Source organism: Equus przewalskii, chromosome 1, assembly GCF_037783145.1.
Source record: "Equus przewalskii isolate Varuska chromosome 1, EquPr2, whole genome shotgun sequence".
NCBI lineage: Eukaryota > Metazoa > Chordata > Mammalia > Perissodactyla > Equidae > Equus > Equus przewalskii.
The window spans coordinates 59,027,454-59,047,610 of record NC_091831.1 but is presented as its reverse complement, the minus strand read 5'-3'; the positions used below and the strand labels follow the sequence as shown (position 1 = coordinate 59,047,610).

At 43.5% G+C, this 20,157-nt stretch overlaps 1 protein-coding gene across 4 annotated transcripts in view; it reads right to left on the bottom strand.

Annotated features, from left to right (window-relative positions):
* Window positions 1-1,269: 1,269 nt before the first annotated feature.
* Window positions 1,270-20,157, bottom strand: part of SGPL1 (sphingosine-1-phosphate lyase 1) — a 51,054-nt gene continuing 32,166 nt past the window's right edge. For all 4 annotated transcript variants that reach the window (XM_070612231.1, XM_070612220.1, XM_070612223.1 and 1 more), the window contains exons 7-15: window positions 18,755-18,883; window positions 11,884-11,972; window positions 10,400-10,505; window positions 8,889-8,987; window positions 8,090-8,239; window positions 6,532-6,770; window positions 5,481-5,627; window positions 4,384-4,504; window positions 1,270-3,846 (exon numbers count right to left, since the gene is read on the bottom strand). In XM_070612231.1, coding sequence (XP_070468332.1) covers window positions 3,706-3,846; window positions 4,384-4,504; window positions 5,481-5,627; window positions 6,532-6,770; window positions 8,090-8,239; window positions 8,889-8,987; window positions 10,400-10,505; window positions 11,884-11,972; window positions 18,755-18,883 — 1,221 coding nt within the window. In that variant the 3' untranslated portion in view covers window positions 1,270-3,705. The remainder of the gene's footprint in view (window positions 3,847-4,383; window positions 4,505-5,480; window positions 5,628-6,531; window positions 6,771-8,089; window positions 8,240-8,888; window positions 8,988-10,399; window positions 10,506-11,883; window positions 11,973-18,754; window positions 18,884-20,157) is intronic.

Sequence of the window (20,157 nt, the reverse complement as noted above, 5' to 3'; positions counted from 1 at the left end):
CAACAAGGTTCAGACAGCAGTCCCCCATGTGCTCCATGTCTGACATAAATTTTTCTAAGTGTGCTTTGACCTGATGACTGTGTGTTAGGGGACAGAAGCCACCAGACACGGAGGTATGGACCATGTGTACGTCACCTCCCTGCCTCTGCTTACTGTCATGGATGAGAGGTTGAAAAATGCCAACCTAGAGGTCATTCCAGTTGTATGAAGCATCTTTGTGTTAGACAAAGACACAGGAATACTTTTTAGAAATAAATATATTTATTCTAAAATTAATGGAAATAATTGAAATTATAGGGGAGAATGTTAAGGAAAGACTATGAAAAAGAAGAAAGCACAAGTAAGGCAATTAAGACTCCAATTCAAGAAAGAGCTCTCAAACACCTGACTTTTGCTGACCAGGCTCGAGTTGCTGGCTATCAAATTAGGCTCCGTCCTTACTTCCGTCACTACTGGGTCTAGCTAAAAGCGGCTTGTTGCCACTGAGAATCCAGAGAAGGCAAAGGGGCTCCCAGCCGTGAGGAGCATGTACAAGCATCTGGACCCCACTTCTTGGACAGGACAGGCCTCCTAACCAAGCATATCTGGCCCCTCTTTCTCCAGGGTTTACCTCAAAGCAAGTAGGTGCTCAGGAGCCGAGTCATTTGGCAGAAACTATAGCAAAGGTGGCATTCCTTCGCTTGATTCTGGCAAAGTCTGAAAGGGCTGAAAGCCAGAATGCAAAGCTGGGTTATCTGAATAACAGTCTTCAGAACCTGAGTGACCCTTTGGAAAGACTTCTCATTTGTTATTCATAAAGGAACAAGATGCCCAGCGGTGACATGTGCAAAGATCATCTGAGGGGTTCCATTAGCCCCCAAACCAAAGGCAGGGCTTGAAGTCAGTGTCCTCTGGTTAGACAGAGCCACACTGCCCAGGTGGCCGAGACTACCGCAGAGAGCTTAAGGCGTCATTAAGGTGTAAGCAGAAGTGGATGATGATGACAGAACACTTAAGGCAGGGCCCTGGCCCTGGGGAACTAAAGACCTGAGTTCCAAACCACTTTAAAACAGGTATGACCACCCCTTCAGTGGAGCTACCTATGAAAGTGCTTGGAATTGTGCGGGATTGCTGCTCATCATCTCTGCCCGCTGGCCCCAATATCAGTGGTCACAGAACATTTCACCACAAGGGGGCAATGTCTCACCAGCAGGCAGTTCGCCAGCTGCCACCACCCCATCTGGGATCTCCTTTGTGCCGCAATAAACAAATGAATGCAACCCACAGTGATTAAGATTTGGGACATTTAATTACTTAATTGCTTTTTAAGAAATTATTGCTGCAATTAGGAAGGGAGCTTTGAGATGGGAAGGGGGAGGTTAAAGACGAAAGATTTAAAAAGAGGCAAGTACCATCTTCCAAATATAAAATTGGTAATGTTAAGAGTGACATGGCAGTGTATTCACAGGACTACTTACTTCTAGTGCAGAAACAAGACGGCAGAGTTTTGCAGAGGCCAGTGTGACATCTGCTACATGGTATCATGAAGACATCCCGCCCCCCCCGCCAGACTAGGTGTTACTACACGTAGATACACAGAATGGAAAGTCCACAACTGTTAGTCAAACTCAGGCTTATGATCAGAAATTCAAGTGGCTACAGTAGGTCCCTTTGAAAAACACCACTGCCCCCAGCAGCAGTGTTGCCACAGCACAGGAGAAGGTCCTGGAGAGACACTGGAAGCAGCAGCACACTCTGTAGGGCACATGCTTCTCCATTTTAGCAGCTGACAAACCACAGTGGTGCCTGCTGGGTGGTTCTGGGTCCTTGGACTTCCTCCAACATAATGAATGCACTAGAGACCCAAGACAATTCACACACAGCTCCCACCACAGGTCCTCTCTCTGGGGGTGCCGACCAGTTCAGCAACTGGAGGGAATGACTCCCATATCCTCGTCTCTCCCCCTCCTTCTCTCTCTCACTCTCTCTCTCACACACACATACACACACGCACACACACAGCCCAGCCCTCCAATGAGATGACCAGCCAGTCAGAGCTGTTGTGTAGGAAGTACGGTGCTAAGAACACTTCAGACAAACATGCTAAGGAGCTTGGGGAAAGTCTGGTCATTCTGGCTCTCCCAGCCAGCATTCTCAGGGAGGGAGGCAAGAGGCTACCAGCCTGAAGAGGCTGAATGTTCAGGAGTCCCTGAGAAGGGTAATGGAACAGAGGAAAGTTTCTCCTGACTTACCTACGTACTCCCCTACCCAAATAAAACCCTCAAAGACTGATCCGTTTCCTCTAGGGCCTAGGTCAGGAATAGCCCAGTGCTGCTCACTGCCGAGGAAAAGGCACACAGTATGTCTTCAGCAGAGTAGGGCAGTGGCTCAACCTAGATCAGGGCCCATGCAGGGAAGAGGAGGGTAGGAAGTGGGTGCAGGGTTTGGTCCTGTCCCTGCACCACCCTGAGCAACTAGTCTTACGAAGGGATCTCGGGCCCTAGACCACAACTGACACTTGCCATCGTGTTCGCCTACTCCAAAAAGTTTCTCTCGTCCTAGACAGGGCTGAGAAGCAGTCAGTACCAGAGGCTAAGCTGCCATAGTACCTTTGGGAGCAGACTAAAGGAGGAAGAGGCAGGAAGAACATACTATGGGGAGAGAAAACTTTCCTTGCCTTGGGGCTCTCTCACCCTAGGTGGGTGCGAGGAGGGTGTAAGTCAAGGCAACTTGTGAAGGTGCTCTGAGCTGTTCCTTCAAGCGAACACATTCTCATACAAGGTGGCTTAAAGCAATAGGGGAGGGGAGGACCACCATGAACTTTGGTGACACTCATTTGAGTTTGGGTGCTCATCCTACTCTGATACTCAGAAAAGGCTGGAAAAGGGTCTGGTTTCATCACCAGCCCAGGAGAGAGTTCAGGTGGGTTCTGAACACTGCCAATTCAGAGGCAGCACCAGGGCCAGAAAGTCCTAGATTCTCTAGAAACCACATTCTCTTCCCAGTCCATGGAAACAAGAACAAACTAATGGGAGCATAACTTCAAACAAGAATCTCAAAAGATGGTGGCAATCAAGTATCAAATGGGGACTGCAATTGCACAACAGGACCAATGGACCACTCCAAACCCTGCCTTGTAGACTGAGCAGATAAGCTTGACCACTCCAATCCTGAATGGTAGGCACAACAGCCTGGTCAATCTGTGTCCTAGAAAAATAAAATAAGTTGCAATAAAAGTGACTCTAAGAGAGACAACTAAACTACTCAGCGAGGAGGCATGAAAACGCCTCCTGCTTAAAGCATACCCAAGACCCACCTGGGAGACAGCGGTTCGCTCAAAGCTTCCTATCCAACCCATCCGCCTGAGATCCCCGAGAAAGCCTTTTTCTATCTCATCAACTGAACTCGGCTTCCCTAAGGAGTCAGGTCAGGTCAGAGCTGCCCCACAAGGATCAAGTGAAGCTGAAAGCCAGAGAGGTTAGAGAAGGAAATGGTTAAAACAACTGCTAGGGTAACATTTAGAACAAGGGCAAAATAATTACATAATGGAATTATTTATCCCTTTATCAAGGGAGGAACAAGAATCCTGAGGATCAAGCTGTCTCGTGGTCTGTCTTGCTGTGCTCTATTGAGCGAGAGCAGATGGTGAAACTGTACGTGGCCTGTTCCACAGCCAGAGAATCGTCTGGAGGCCAGAAGTCCCTCAGGGGCAGAAAGGGGTCAGGTTCAGCGGGGTTTTGGAGAACCATTCATCTGGCTGCCTTGAGTTACAGTATCTGTGCTGAAAAGGCTGTCCAAGAAGACCGAGGACAATTCTGCCACCAGGTTCCTGTCAACGGTTGTCTGGGCCATGCCGTAGATCGCACCCTACAAATCCAGTCAAAGCATGTAATTAGAGATGAGGGGTACGGGAACAAAAACGAAGCTATGCTTATGCCCTCCTGCTCCCTGTCCCCCACGTGCTCTCCTCTCCCCTCCATGCCCATCCAGGCACAACTCTATCAGGAGACAGCTGGCACAGTAAATTTCTCATGGGTACTTGCCAGTCTGCCTTTCTTCCCAAAGGAACTATCCTATGGATTTTGCTATAGAAAATTCAAGAGAAAACAGGTTTATTGCCTTTCCTGTGTCAAACTTTTCCTTTCAAATGGATACCACCACCACCACCACCTGCCTTTGTACAGCACTTTCAAATTTACAAGGTGCTTTATATATAGTATATCTCATTTGAGACTAAAAAACCCTAGGATTGGGTGAAGCAGAGACCATCAGCTCCAATTAAATAAGGAAAGAGGTTTGTGGATACAGGGCAGAGGCAGGAACAGATTCGAGGTCATATGATTCTTTCAAATCCCCACCAATACCTAAACTTCCACAGGAAGAAAAAACCCAAAGTGTCCCTACCATTCCTGTGGTCTTTGCTTTAGGATTCTTCATGATTTGAGTGACAGATTCCCGGATGTCCTTTAGGAACTGTATGGCTACTCGCTTCCGGGTGTGTACTAACGTGATGCAGAAATGAATACTACGGGAGAAGAAAAGAGACAGAGAGAGATGAACTTTGGAAAAAGGAAAAAAAAGTCATAAAATAAAGCAGCCCCAAATACAGGAATTTATTGGTTGCTTCTTCATGTTATTTGTGAAAAGTGTAGGCATCCAAGTTGTTCCCAGTCCTGGGACCCAGGGCTCTCAAATACATGTGTTGTCAAGTATGGGCCAGCAGGAGGGCTTCTCAGCGTGATCAAGAACCATCTGGATAGAATGAATACAGCTGGCTGTTCTGGCCCACCCCTCCCTCCAAAACTGTCAACAGCTATTCCTTCAACCACCAATGGGATGCTTCTCTCTTAGATGATAAACCCTCACGGGGACAGGGCCGTAAGGCTGGGGTCCTGAAGGACTTCAGGGCAAAGAAGAAACTGTAACTCTCCCTGGAGGGAGACAGAGGGATTGTGAAGAGGAAAGAGAAGAGTCCAGCGGGGGCTGGCAATGGCACCAACATGTGAAAGGATCATGGGTACATGAAGGACATGGGGAGACCTAGTCCACTGGAGTGGAGTGTGTATTTAAAGGCATCATGGAAGATTAGGTTAGAAAAGCATGTTAAAGAAGACAGTCGTGGCCCTGAATGCTTAAAGGCCCTCTGGAAGGTTCTAAGTTGACTATTACTCAGGTACCAAGTCAGTTTATAAGAGCAATCTGATGGCTGTGTACAAGATGGATCAGCGAGTATGGAGCCTAGAAAGAGAGTGGAGTGGGGGATCTCATTACCAACCACTGGTCTCAAGAGGCTGCCATCTTATTTTGCCAGAGTTTAAAACTAATGGTCTCATTCTTGATACTGAATAACGCCAGGTGGCAAGACAGAAATCCTGTAGATACCACAGTTGCCACTAATGTGCTGGGCTCTAGCAGTCAATCTCTGTATTTCAGGTCTCCTTGCCTCCCAAGTTCTTCAAGTCATGATGTAAAGAAAGCGAAAGAGGCTTCTTCAAGCTTACCTGGGTGGGAACTGCAACTGGTTCAAGTTCCACCCCTTAGCAGTCATCAGGTTAAATAGTCGGTAGATGTCAAAATCACGGGAGCCCAGAGCAATGACTGACAATTGAGGATTCCCAAAAACAAAGATGCCTTTGATTTTTTCCAGTCTTAAGACAAACAAACAAAGGAACAAAAAGGAAATTCAGCCACATATATTCCTCTGGTCATCATCTCTTTAATCCCCCAGGGGCCTCTGAGGCATAAAAGATGTACTTTAAAAAAAATCTTGGAAAGATAATCCCTCCATCTCTACAGTTTAAAATGTCACTATGTAATCCCTACAGCAAGAAATGGTCCAGCACTTCTCAACAGATGGGTCTATCAGAACCATACGCGGGCCTTTTTCAAATGAGACATGCCTACTGGCCACTTTCCTTCACCCTCAAGATCCTGAAAAAGCATCCCCAATCCCAGTGACATGCAGAGACACAGGCAGGGAATACACAAACGGATATGTGAAATGAAGCATGCAGCCAATTCCAGCCTTAGCTTAGCCCCAGATTTCATCACCCCCGCTCCCCTACTCATTCTGTCCCATCTCTAATTCTTTTCTCATTCCAGTGACTCTCCAAGTGTGATTCCCAGACCAGCAGCATCAGTATCTACTGGGAACTTCCTGGAAATGCAAATCCTCAAACTCAACCCACTGAATCAGCTTTCCAGGAGTGGGGCCCAGCAATGTGCATTTTAACACGGCCTGCAGGTGATTAGGATGCAGGCTCTATTGAGAACCACTGCCTTAACCATTACACTGGACATTAGCACTTGGTAAGAGCTGCCAATTATTAAAGACACCCTCAGAGATGACCTGACCCTCCAAGTCACAGTGGAGCGAGGGAGCTCATCCTCCCAGGCCAGCAACACACTCCTAAGCTGCTGTCCTAAATCCTTGGTCTCTCAGTGGACGGCAAATGGGCTGTGCTATGGGTGCTTGGCCAGGCAGATGCCTTGAGCCTACTCTACTAGCAGACAAAGCAAGAGACAAGGCAGAACCACATCTTCCACACATACTCTGACTTGAGGAAGCGAGCAGTTTTGATGATCTGTTTGGTAGCTTCGACATAGCCGCTCTCACCGAAGTGCATCAAGGCGGCCCAACAGGCTGCACTGATGCCACCAGGCCGTGAGCCTGCCATGGTCGGGGAAGCGTAGATGCCACCCTGCCAATCCGTGTCAACGAAGAACTGGTAGCTCCTATACTTCTTGTCACTGTACAACACCACTGAAGAGCCTTTGGGGGCGTAGCCATACTGAGGGGGAGAAGCAGACAGGTGAGGGTACCGTTCCAGACAGAGGCCTGTCCCAGAACACGTATCATGCACACTTCCTCGTGTGTCAGTTTGTTTCCCACTCACACCAAGAATTCAAAGGTAGATTGTTAAAGGGCAGAGGGAACTGAAAGGATGGAGTTTAAATCTCTATTTTAGGGATGAGGAATCTGAGGCCTAGGAAGAAGAATGTCTTGTCCAGCTAATGCCTTTACTTTCTCTCTCGCTCAGCATGTGCTTTTCCTTATTTAAAACATTACGCCAGGGTGGTATGTCAGGATGGAAGCAAAGATAAATTTCCACTTCCACTGGAAGCCAGGAAAGGATGAAATTCAAGTCACCTGGAGCAACTAAAATCATGCTCTGACTCCCTTCTCATCTTTTTTGCTTAGTATTCCACTTCCTTTTTAAGAACACTATGGTGCTCAGGATCTAGAAGCTACTTAACCTAACTCTGAAATAAACTAGGTACTTGGTTTCCTTATAGCAAACAGGCCATCCTACTTAACTCACACTGAAGTAACAGGGAACTGATCTCACTCCCTGACCCACGTGAGGATGGGTAGTGAGAAGAGGGCACAGGAGCTGTCTGGGTGCCATGGCCAAATGAAGTCATACCCCGACTGAAGATCTCATGCTGATGATTTAGAGTCTGAAAAACAGGTCTTTACTACACTCTAAAATAAGCTCGGAAACTGCAATCAAAACAAGGCATACATTCCCGAGGCTGCTACTTCTTCCACATCTGGATACAGTTTAAAAGAGTTCCTGACTGATCTAGATTTTGTCTCAGTCCACCAGGGGTGGCAGGCATGGACTTTTCAAACATTACAAGCTGAACATTCCTGAGCACGCAAGTTCTTTTTTTCCAAGGACTCGTCCGTCAACACAGTCCTGTCACTCAGTGCGGAGCCCAGCAGCGTGGGAACTGCAGCATTAGCACACCTCCGCTCAGGAATTCCAACATCAACCCCACCTCCGCCCTCCAGCCCGCACAACCTCGAGGATTCAGGGAATTTTTATATAAGGGCCACTACACTAGCACATCCCAGTTGCACAGTCAGTGGACACAGAAATTCTCTTAGCCATGTGACACGCAGATAGCAGGTCTCTTTTCACTAGTGCTTGTCTCCTCCATCACTACACTTTGTCAACTGAATCAGATGTCCTGGTGAGAGCAGAGTCAGATTTAATTTTATATTTTTGGGGGGGGCTCATGCTTTACCCAATTTATTTTGTTGATAATAGTCAAAATAATCAATTGTCTACTCTGATAACATCTGATCTCTTCCCTCACTCACCTTATGGGTATCAGCTGAAATGCTGGTCACACCTTTCACCCGGAAATCAAATGGTTGCTCCAGTGGGTATCCTGCTTTCTCCATAAAGACGATGAGGAAGCCCCCCAGACAAGCGTCTACATGAAGAGGTATTTTGTATTTGACAGCCAGCTAGTTCCAAAAAAACAAAGACCATGAGAGAATTTCATTTATCGCGTCTAATAAAGACTTTGCAAGACGTGGGTGGAGAGGTGGGCTAGAACCACAGGCCATTACATACTCTCTCTTCCATGTTTAAAAAACTGGCTATTTTTGACACTCCTAATACTGCTCATCTTTCAAATGTATTTAGCATTCAAAATAATTTCTCTGAAATATGCTATTTTATATTTAAAAATGCAAGGGCGTCAAACTCTCTGCAAAGGCAGGCAGGCCAGGCACAGCACTCAGACTCAGGCTGCCTCTGGAGGGGAAGGTCCTGCTTTAACAACCGCAGGCAGGGAAGCGAGGTGCGATGGGGCAGCACGCTGAAGACCACCCTCTGGTATGCCTGCCTCTAAACGCAGATTATTTTCTGATCTGAATGAAAAGTCAGGACTCTGTCAGAGTATCCAATTTAAACAAAGCTTCTTCCTTGTGTTACCCCTCCCCCATAGAGAAGCTGGTAACTTTCAGAGGCTCCAAACAGAGCTGCAGGGCTTCCTACAGGGCTGATGTGCTGAAGTCTAAACTCAGGATGGCTTTAGCTGCCAAGCACTGCACCATTAGATTCTACGGCAGAACCTCAGCTGACTGCCCAGCAGCCCATTCCTCTCCGTACCTTGGCCACTTCAGGGACAGGATCTATGACGCCATGAGGAAACTGGGGGGTAGAGCAGACGAGCATGGCAGTGTTCTTGGAGATGGCTCTTCTCATTGCCTAGGGGTTCAAAGTTTAGAGGAAAATGAGAAGCCACGTCACAATTGCTCTTCTCTTCTGCTGCCAAGAGCAACCTAGGCTACTATTTGAGTTTCAGTCCACTGTGCACCCTCCTTCACCTCTCCAACCCAGGAGAAGACCGCCTCCCCACCACAGGGGCAGAACACAAACAAGGCCAGATGGGTCCATGTGGGGAAAACAGTCTGAGAGCACAATGTAAAAAGAACAAAATCACTGTGAGGGTAAAAAGAATACTGGGCTAAAAGGCAAAAGAGCCACATGTGCGGCCCAGCCCCTCTTACTAGCAGTGGCACCTGGAGGAAACTACTTCACCTCACCCAGTCTGTGTCCTCATCAGTGAACTGCAAGAACACTAATAACTTCTACAACCTCCCTGGGCTGTCATGAGGCTCAAATGCGATTCTGACAGCACTCTGAAAACTGGAAAGTCCTACACAAATGCAAGGTATAAAAATAATTACTAGAGGGATATTATTCAGCCTTAAAAAAGAAAGCCTGCCATTTGCAGCAACATGCATGAACGTAGAGGACATTATGCTACGTTAAATAAGCCAGGAACAGAAAGACAAATACCGTATGATCTCACTTATATGTGAAATTTAAAACAGAAGCAAAGGGTAAATAGGTGGTTGCCAGGGGCTGGAGGATGAAGGAAATGGGGAAACGTTGGTCAAAGGGTACGAAGTTTCAGTTATGCAACGTGAGTAAGTTCTGGAGATGTAACGTATGGCCATGTGACTATACTTAACCATACTGCACTGTATACTTGAAATCTGTGTAGAGATCTAGAAGGTATCTTAAGTAGTCTAACCGTGAAAAAAGAAGAAAGAAAATAGTAACTATGTGTGGCGATGGATATGTTAAACAACTTGATTGTGGTGATTATTTCACAATGTATATGTATATCAAAACATCAAGTTGTACACCTTAACTACATACAATTTTTTATTTGTTAATTAATTATCAGTTAACACCTCAATAAAGATGGGAAGTGGAAATAATGCTAGTGCTAGTAAATTAGATAGTTTACTTCTGAAAAACATAATTACTATTTTAACGGCAACAGTACTCATCAAGCCAATCAAAATCAGAGTGAGTCTTAATGATAATTTTACAAACCAAGAAGAGCAAGTGATGGTGCTGAAGCAAAGCCCAGGTCTTTAAAGTCTCAAGTTAGCAACCAGCTCACCCTCCTATGAGAACTCTTGAGTCTATGAAGAGACTGCAGCTACAATCCACCACCCCTGCCAACGGCAGTTTTCACAACTCAGGCTGCTACAATCAAAGGCATTTTGAGCCCATCAGTGTGTGACATGGAAAAGCTAGTCAATCAGGTAAACTTCCTGCTTCTCACAGCCCAAGGCAGACAAGAGCCCTTCCGAGGAACTCACCCGAACATCCACCTCCATCATTTTGTTCAGTGGAACCCGAATAATCTTCATCCCAAAATAATTGGCTGCTTTGTCAAATGCAGCATGGGCACTTTGGGGGGCCACACTAAATGACAGGGAAGAAGAGAATAACGAAATTCAGATCAAAATAGGGTTCCAGAGAAAGCAGAGCTAGCAGCTAATCTAAATTACCAGGAGTGAACCTCTGATTATTTTTCCTCAGATTTTTAAAAGTGCTTATATTATTTTAATTTTCTGTTTAAGCAGAAACAAGAAGTAGTCAACTGATTTTCTATAGAAATTTTCTCCCTACTATTTAGGAAATCATTTTGGCAACAGGAAGAACGCAAAAGTAATCCCACATCAGGGGATCCACAGCATAAATTACGGCTGGCAGATGAAAGATGCGGGGCAGGGAATACGGATCAGTTCCACACAAGGCAGAGCCTTCTATGGCCGGCTACCTGAAGACAGTACCTCGACGGGAAGCAAGCTTCTGATGTGACACATGTTCTAGCAGAAAATGTAAGACTGCTCGGCAGGGACGTCAGAGCAGCAGTCAAGCATCAGATCAGTGGTCCCCTCCATCTCTGAAAGACCATGATCCTATGAGAAACTAAAATCCCTATTTTTCCTACACACTTGGAAGCAGCACTTTAAATAGTATCGAAAAAGGAAACTTCTCACAGTAAAAGAGTACTTGCTTTCAGACTTCTCTCAGTTACTGCACTCATTTTACAACTGATCTGTTCCCTTTAAGGGAGAAGAATCGCTATTACCGAGTAAGCACAGAGCACTGCAGGTTGACGCACGAAGCAAGATGGTGGCCTGATTTATTCTCTTAGGCTAAGTATGAATCACAGCATGAGATCATGTGTGGCAAAACCCTTAGTCACTGACACTTGTAGGAAAAACATTAACCCAAGAGATGTGGTATAAACACACTGTACGAGGAAAGGGTCAAGACAAAAAAATGCAACTAGATACCAAAATTAGGTCCATGGGATGGCAATATGGGTAAATCTCCAAAAGAGTTTTCAAATTTTTCCCCCCAGAAAACAGCCCTCAGGCTTCTTTAGGGAGCACCCTGAGGCAGCATATTCATATTTTAACTTTCACTGAACTAAGACAAGTAGAGAGCTTTCCTTAGGCTCCAGATAATTTATAATAAATATCACAGGATTTTAAAGATGTAGTCCTATAACTGTCACTTGTAGAAAAAGAATCTCACTCTGCTTACAGTATACACCGGGTATAAACCTGGGGGCTGGCAAAGGGAACGATCTTTAAAGTTAACTGGCTGACCCACTCAGGCTTTTGCTGAATGTCAAGGGATAAGCGTCCAGGGCATAGAACAGGAGGAAAGAGGACCAGAACTGCCAGAGGAAGAGAAGAAGCGGAAAACAGACTGTCAGGCCATTTCACAGAGCAGTACTCCAACGAGACAAATCTAAAAGGGGAAAAGGACAGCCACACATACATACATTTCTGGAGTTTTGATCCCATTCTCGAAGGCCAGGTCCCGATAGGCTTTGCAGGCCATCAATATGCTTTCTGTGCCCCCAGAGGTTACCTGTAACAAAGAAGAGATGCTATCTATGGAGGGGAGTTAGAGCTGTGGGCACGCACTTCCTGCCTTGATCTTGTCACTGTCTGACGGAGGAACAGATCAGGTCTTGGATGCTGCGGAGCAGACACTGCCACGTCTTCCAGAAGGAGAGTCTGGCTTTGTTGCTAAGCCCAATTTTGGTTCAGAAACAGAGTAAAAACTACTAAGTAAGAATGGGCAGAGGCTCCACACTGTGTGGACAAACAGACATCCGCCCAGACCCACCTGTGCAGCCTCCACTTCCCTTTCCGCAATTCGTCCACTTGCAGGTAGGACAGAGCATTTTACACCACTCAAAACCATCAGGGCTACTGACTTTGCTGTAAATTTTCAATACCCACTGAAGAATGTGAAATTATAAAGCTATAATTCTAGTAAGCTATGCAATACATTACAAGACCAAGAGACATTCATACATTCCAAAGTGAACTTGTGGTTTTGACAAGCTTGAAAGACAAAGAAAAGTAGAAGCCTCTACTTAGACAGAAGTTTATCTTACTTATCTGAAATCAAAAAAAAGCTCCTGTTTTAAATAAAACAAAACTCCTGCAGCTAGGCCTGGCCCCTCTGCTACAGGCGAACTTACTTACCAGAGATGAAACAAACACACTCGGGGGTAGTTTCATCTATCCTCTTTTCCTCACTGGACTACAAACTCACGCAGGTGGGGACCAATCTGTTCATGACAGCATTCCAAGCACCCAGCCTCATGGCTGACGCCCAAGACTTTCCATTAATATTTCTTAATGCCCAAGGTCACTCTCAGTAAACCATGACCAACACAGGCACATCATACCCATCTGGCTATCCTTCGATAACATCTAAGAACGAATCATTTCAAAATGAACAGAAAAGCAAAGCTGGGGCAATATTTTCTTAGATTTATCATCTCCAAAGATTCACATAATCTTAGATAGCTTTTTCATTTTACAGGTGAGAAAATGGAGCCCCTGAGAGACTAAAGGGATTCACCCAATATCATCCATTAGCATCCGCTGATAAGAAGTAAAACTTTCTAAGTTTTCATATTTAGTGTAGCTTACTATGAGATGGAATGAGAGAGTGACTACTGAAATTTCCTAAAATAACATCCACATATAGGACAAAAATACCATTGGATAGACAATCCCAGTGGTCAAGAGTTACATGGCAGATTAGCTGAGCAAAGTCAGTCATTTTTTGATTCAGGAAGTCTTTATGAAACATGTGACCGTCATCCACAAGATAACACACTGTCTTGGACATCGGACCCTTCTCTGCATTTCTATGCTAGAGAAGACAAAATGCTCACAGTTGAGATCAGCTCTGCAGATCAGCAGCATGTCCTGTGGTCTAGCAGAAAACCTCAGAATGTCACATGTGGAACCAAACCAGTTGTGAAGAAAGTCAGGAAAGGACGAGCAAAGTCCAAGCGTGCAGTGCATCAATCTCTTACTAAGGCCCAGGAATGACCTAAGCAAAAATATTTCCAAACCCCCTAGTCACCCACTTCACATGTCCTATTTTCAGTCCTGTTAACTCATCAAATCAACATCATTATGTGTTAGGCAAACAACAGTGTACTTTTGACTATAAAAGCAGGAACGCCTAAATTCTACTTATAATTTTTATTTCTGATGGCCAAATTCTGTGTTCAAATATGCTACTACTCTCCCATTTCCCTCCATCCTCTGTACCCAAAGAAAAACAGAAATTTAATTGTGAATTAACAAGATAGAAACCTCAATGACTACTTGTTATATTAATCATCTTCTTTCAACGTTTATAAAAACTCACTCTTACATAGGATATGGATGTGAGAAAACAAGGGTAGAACATGACCTATTTGGAAAACTTTCTTTTAGATGCTGTTTGGACCCAATGGCATTTGCACAAGCCAAGACTGTTTTCTGTGGTAACCTAATTTCTTTCAGTATATGAAGCTACCTCCCACCCATTCTAACTAAGGCAAATGAAGTTAACAAAAGGAAAGCTAGTTTAAGGTTGAAGAACAATGAACAAGAAGAGCTTAAGACCTTAGCTGCGAACAGGCTGAAGGCTGCTCAGCCATCTGGCTGTCTTCCTGTTTCCCACCTGTAAACTGAACTTTCTTCACCGAAAGTGGCTCATCAAGAGAGACAGAGGCGGAGAGATTTACAGAGAGAGACAGATTCAAGAGAAAGAGAGAAACTTGAATAATCCCAGAGGTAATTAGTTCTCTTACAAAAGTCTAAGCATTCGAAGGGACTGGGGATTTTTGACTTTATCCTCCTCCTGATCCCTGACACATCCACTAGAAAGGAGCAGAATGCGAGAGGCATGGTCCAAATGCAGCAATACAAAAAACCCCCACAGGCTGGATTTCTGGATTAAGACAGACTGAAGCTACTTTACAGATTTTTTTCTCCCCCAATAACCGTAAGAATGAAGGAAAAAAGCAGTAATTATCTGCCATAACAACCACCAAACAAGAAAAGAGAGAATCTAATGCAATAAACTTCAAATACCGGCAAAACTTTGAAGAAACAAAAAAGAAAAGAAAAAAAGGAACAAGTTTCTAAAGCAGAACCGAGAGCAAAACACAACTCCTAACCCCTCCTCCAAGCCCCGGAGATTGTCCGGTGAGTCAGCAAAATCCTGGGAATTCTCATTAATACCCCTAATCAATTAATAATCATTAATACTCCTAATCTTCAGAGAAGCAAGCGGAAGGAGCTTCCTTATTTTCTTTCCTTGGCTTCAGATCAGTGAGTGGTAGCCATGGCCACTAGGCAGAAACAAGCAAAACAGAGAGAGAGAACATCAGGACTGGTTCTTAAAGTGAAGACTTGAGGGACACAGGATGGGCTAAATCACCACAGCCCAAAGGGAATTACTTTCTTCCAACTAGGCAGAGTGAACTCTGGTAGATAACCTTTAACACATTCTCGAAAGACACCTAGAGAGTCTAGGACAGACGGAACAAAGCTTTAGCTGAGCCCTGCCCTCAATCAAACGCTCTCAGACAAGAAAATCACCCACCATGCGTCAGAACAAACAGAATGTCTAGAGAATCACCCAAGCATGAGCCAAGATGAAAGAAAATAGCATGGTAACTATGCAAACATATAAAAAGAAAAAAGTAGTTTGCAAAATAAAGGCACAACTCAGAAGGTACCAACCTAAGGACAGAAGGAAAATCCTCATGACTGTTGTCCCCTACTGGACAATATCATGAGAACATGAATCCAAGAAAACAAGAGTTGAAACACTGGACACTGAAACAACACAATGAGACTGCAGACCTAAAAAACAAAGTACCAAACAGCATCAATACAGAATTAATAAATATATCAGGAACAGAATAAACACCGCTGAGAACAAAAATACTGACTTAGAGGAAAGGTTTAAGATAAGTTTAGTGAACCCAGATAAAAAAGAGAGAGATTGAAAGATCAATGTCATTCCACACTTGGAGAACTATGTCCATCTGGCTGGTCAGAGAGAACCAAAGGAGAATGATGGAGATGGCTGGACATCTGTGAAACCATGTTCTCTAAGGACAGCTGAGTGTCCTAGGAAATACGTGGGAAAGAGAAGATTCGGGGGAAAGGATTTCAAGTATACAAAGGTCTCTCGCGTGGAAAAAAACAATTATGGAACTTCTGTTTCCAGCAACATAGAACATTTGCCTTGGGCGACCCTCCTACCTGAGACAACCAGAAAGCCTGATAAAACACTTAAAAATTTTTTTACATCCACCACTAAGCTAACATAAAGGAATATACTGAATGCCCAAACAAAGCAAAATCAAGAATCCTACAAGATAAGTAAGTACCAAAGCCGGCTTTACCTTCGAGGGTTGCTGCCAACCCCTAGAGACCTCAAACTCTCACTCAGACAAATGGACAGCAGCTAAATTCCAGGCCCGCCCAAGGGAAGAGGTCTAACAGGAGACAGCTGAAAACACTGGGACTACACCCACATTCTCAGGGGTACAGGAAATAAACCCCACTGGTGCCAAAGAGGACAGAAGGAAAAACTGCTTTTCTCAACCCTGATGCACAGGTAAAGAAAAATACATCTCCCAAGAAGTTATGGGGAGACAGATTTTTGTGAGTTTGTGGTCTGAATTCACATCACACCTCTGCTGTACAAAACTACATGCTGAGAACTGGACTTAAACTGGTTCCAATGTGGTAGCACTTCCCAGCAATGCCCCAGCAACTGGCAGAAGTAATTACAAATCTTTCTGGAAGAACTTAACCTCAGTCTAGGCCTCACAGTTAAGTTCCCAGGAAAATGAGTGGCTCATAGTGAAAAAAAAAAACAAAAAAAAAAACAAAAACGACAATTATAAAGATACAAGACAACATGAGTGAAACCAGCAGAGACAGACGGGTAAGGCTCATGGATCACCCAGCTCCAACGATTATCAATTCATAGCTTACCATTCATCACCCCCAACTGCTCCAGCCACTGCTGCTACTGGGAATATCAGATGTTCTAACAGTTATAGGTTACAGGGTCTCTATTTTTTCTGGCTGCTTTTAAACACCAATTAGATGTGTGTTAGCCCTTCTCACTCTGCATGTCTCCTAACCTCTCTTGTACTTTCTACTTGTCTCTCTGGATTTTATTCTGGTAAAGTTTTTTTATCTGTCTTACTCCATAAATTTGACTTATGAACCATGTAAATATTTTATATAGTTATAAATGAACCAAGACTCCTTGGACAAATGGCTAATTCTGGGTCTGGAGCAGGAAATGTACAAGGCGAACCTGGAATATTTCATCAAATAAAAATAATTTGTCAAAAAAAAGGAAAGACATGGCTGGCCCGGTGGCATAGTACTTAAGTTTGCATGCTCAGCTTCAGTGGCCAGGGGTTCACAGGTTCGGATCCTGGGCACAGACCTATACACTGCTCATCAAGCCATGCTGTGGCAGCATCCCACATACAAACAATAGAGGAAGACTGGCACAGATGTTAACTCAAGGACAATCTTCCTCAAGCAAAAAAGACGGAGACTGGCAATGGTTGTTCGCTCAGAGTCAATCTTCCTCACCAAGAAAAAAAAAAAGAAAGGAAAGAAAGGAAACTTTCAAAGACTACTTGAGTCATGCAAAATGACCCAGGAGCCAAAATTAAGAAGCTCCCACTGGCCAAAAATGGGGTAATTTGAGCATCAACCTGAGTAACAACTACAGTGGACTGAAGCATACATAGTATTCTACAATTTACCTACCCTACTGTTGACAGACATTTGAATTAACACTTTTCAACTATCATGAACATGGCTGCTATAAATACACATCCATCCTGATATACACTAGTTTTTCTAGGATATATCCCGAGTAGCAGAATTTCAGGGTCCAAAGATTCGTGTATCTTCAACTTTACTGGATAAGGCCAAACCATTTTGTGTTTAACCTATGGTGTCTTAAAAGGTCATGAAGAGTCTAATAGCACAGGAGAGCACCTATGAACACTAAGTATACTGTCATCTCCCCTCCATGTCACCCCAGCCATCTAAATGGCATAAGGGAATCCATTGCTAGATTATGGTTGGTTCAACTTTTAATACTTTTGGATTGTTTTTGGAGAAATGAATGCCAGGAATACCAGTTTTATTAGCTACTGAATATATGAACATGTTGATTTTTCATGGTGCCAAGACAAAATAAAAACAATACTGCTTACTGGAAAAAACAAAAAGGAACTATAAAATATTCTTATCTTTGGATGGGCCCTTCACTAATTAAATTTGCAGACTATAAAGATTATATGAAAGTATCTGATAGGATTAGCACCTTTAGGTTACCATTACAGCATACTGGGTTAAATCTAACTATTCCACACAAGCTGAGATTTAGTTTTTTCTAGAGAAGGCATTATCAGTTTGTTGTAAAAAATCTAGGCAGAAATTTATGAATCACACTTTAGGAAAACTAACAAACATCTACTGGAAAGAATAGCTGAAACAAGGAATCCTCATATGTCTCTTTAAATATAATGATACCCTCTTCCTTTATTCCTAAATCAACTAAATGGGATTCAACTTATATCAAAATAATAAACTTCCAGCTGAAGTAAAACAAGAAGTATATTCAAAAAACTATAAGATGGTTTGACAAAGTTATATAGATAAATGGGTAGGTAGGTGGATGTATAGGGGGTTGAAAGAGAGGGAGGGAGGGAGGGAGAGAAAGGAGCAAAGAGAGCAGACGCAGCAAAATACTTCTATTTAGCTAACGAGAGTATTCTTTAAACTATTCTAGCAACTTGATGTAAGTTTGCTTTTCAAAGTAAAAAACTGAAAAGAAAAAATATCTAGAAGAACATATATTAAAATGTTGAGGGGCCAGCCCCATGGCCAAGTGGTTACGTTTGAGCACTCCGCTTCAGCAGCCCAGGGCTTCACCAGTTTGAATCCTGAGCGCAGACGTAGCACTGCTCATCAGGTCATGCTGAGGCGGCGTCCCACATGGCACAACTGAAGGACCTAAAACTAGAACGTACAACTATGTACTGGGGGCTTTGGGGAGAAGAAGGAAAAAAAAAATGAAGATTGGCAACAGACGTTAGCTCAGGTGCCAATCTTTAAAAAAGAACAAAAATTTTGATACTCTAGATTACAAATTACAAGTAATATTTTAGAACTGTTGTTAATCTGGTTCTTTCTACAAAAATCACATATTACTTGTGTAATAAAATGTCTTGAATAAAATCTTCTATGTTAAGCTACCATAGATAAGATTATTGGATGCCACTTGCATACACTTACACATCCACAGGAATCTGGTCCCCCATTGAACAGGGAACAAGCTATCCTCACAATCTCTGCCTCGATCTTCCGCAGTCCCGGGAAGATATCTGGATGCAGAGGATTACTCCAGGCAAAATTGCCATAGGCCTGCAAAGAAATGCAAGCAGACAGGAAGTAAGACAATCATACTGTATGGGACAAAGAATCACACACTAAACAAGTTTCTAGGTATTAGGAACAACACTACAAACTGGAAAAATGGTAAGATATGTTCCCCAAACTAAAGAAGATCAAAATATAGTAGAGGAGACAGACGTGCAAATAAATTATTTTACAATGTGGTAAGAGAAGTATAAATGTGGTTAAAAGCACAGACTAAAACACCAAACAAACCCAGTTTGAAATCTAGGCTTTGCTTATCACTTCTAGCTATGTAATCTTGGGTCAAATAGCCTCTCTGAGGTTCAGTTCCTCATATGCTAAAGGGGATAATTATGGTATCTATCTGATAGGGTTCTAGCGATATGTCAACAACAGAAGGCATGCAAAGCACTAGTAGAGTGTCTGGCACAAAGGAGCTGTTGCTGTGAGTACAATACCAGATGTATGGACATGATGGTAAGGGGCCTTAAAGAGGGAATAATGGACATCTTAGGTGTTCTGGAGCTGTCTGTTGAATGGAACCTTGAGTGATAAATACGAATTCATCATTTAGAACAGGTGGAATGAAGGAGGGAAAGGAAAACAACATAAGAGCAAGGTGTATACTCGGTCAAGAGAAAAGGCAGGAGTTAGTGTGTACGTGGGAAATTAAAAGGAGTGGTTGAAAAAATAGGTGGGAGTTGGCTTATGACAGGACTTGTATTTTCTGTTACATAAGCAGCTTGCCTTTTATCCTGAAGATAATGGGAAGCCAGTAACAGATCTTTTAAGCATAGGTGTAAGATCAGAATTACGCAAAGATATAGCTGAGCAACACATGTAATATTCAGTGAGGTGTGAGCAGCTTCACAGTTATAATAATCAAACACAAAGACCTGAGAGACCATCGGTCCAATACTAATTTTATATGACAAAGTGGGGTTTAAAAAATAAATTTGATTAGAAACGGAAAAAGCTAAAGCCAATTCTAAAGTCAACCAAAAACGAGAATTATTTGAATTATTGGTGAGACTACTGCTCATTCTCAGATCATTTGATTTGAGATTCTGGCAGCAAAAGAAATTATTACCGCATTTCCAACCCTTGTCTCCTGCTATCAGACAAAATTGGTCTTGGCATTAATAACCTCAAATGATGGAACTACCTTCCCTAGTAATCTGCCTCCTACACAGGGTGTCTGTAAGACCTGGAGACGTAAATAATATCTTTCTTTTTTACAGACTGAAGATGTCTTTGACAATATTATGCATATTCACCTG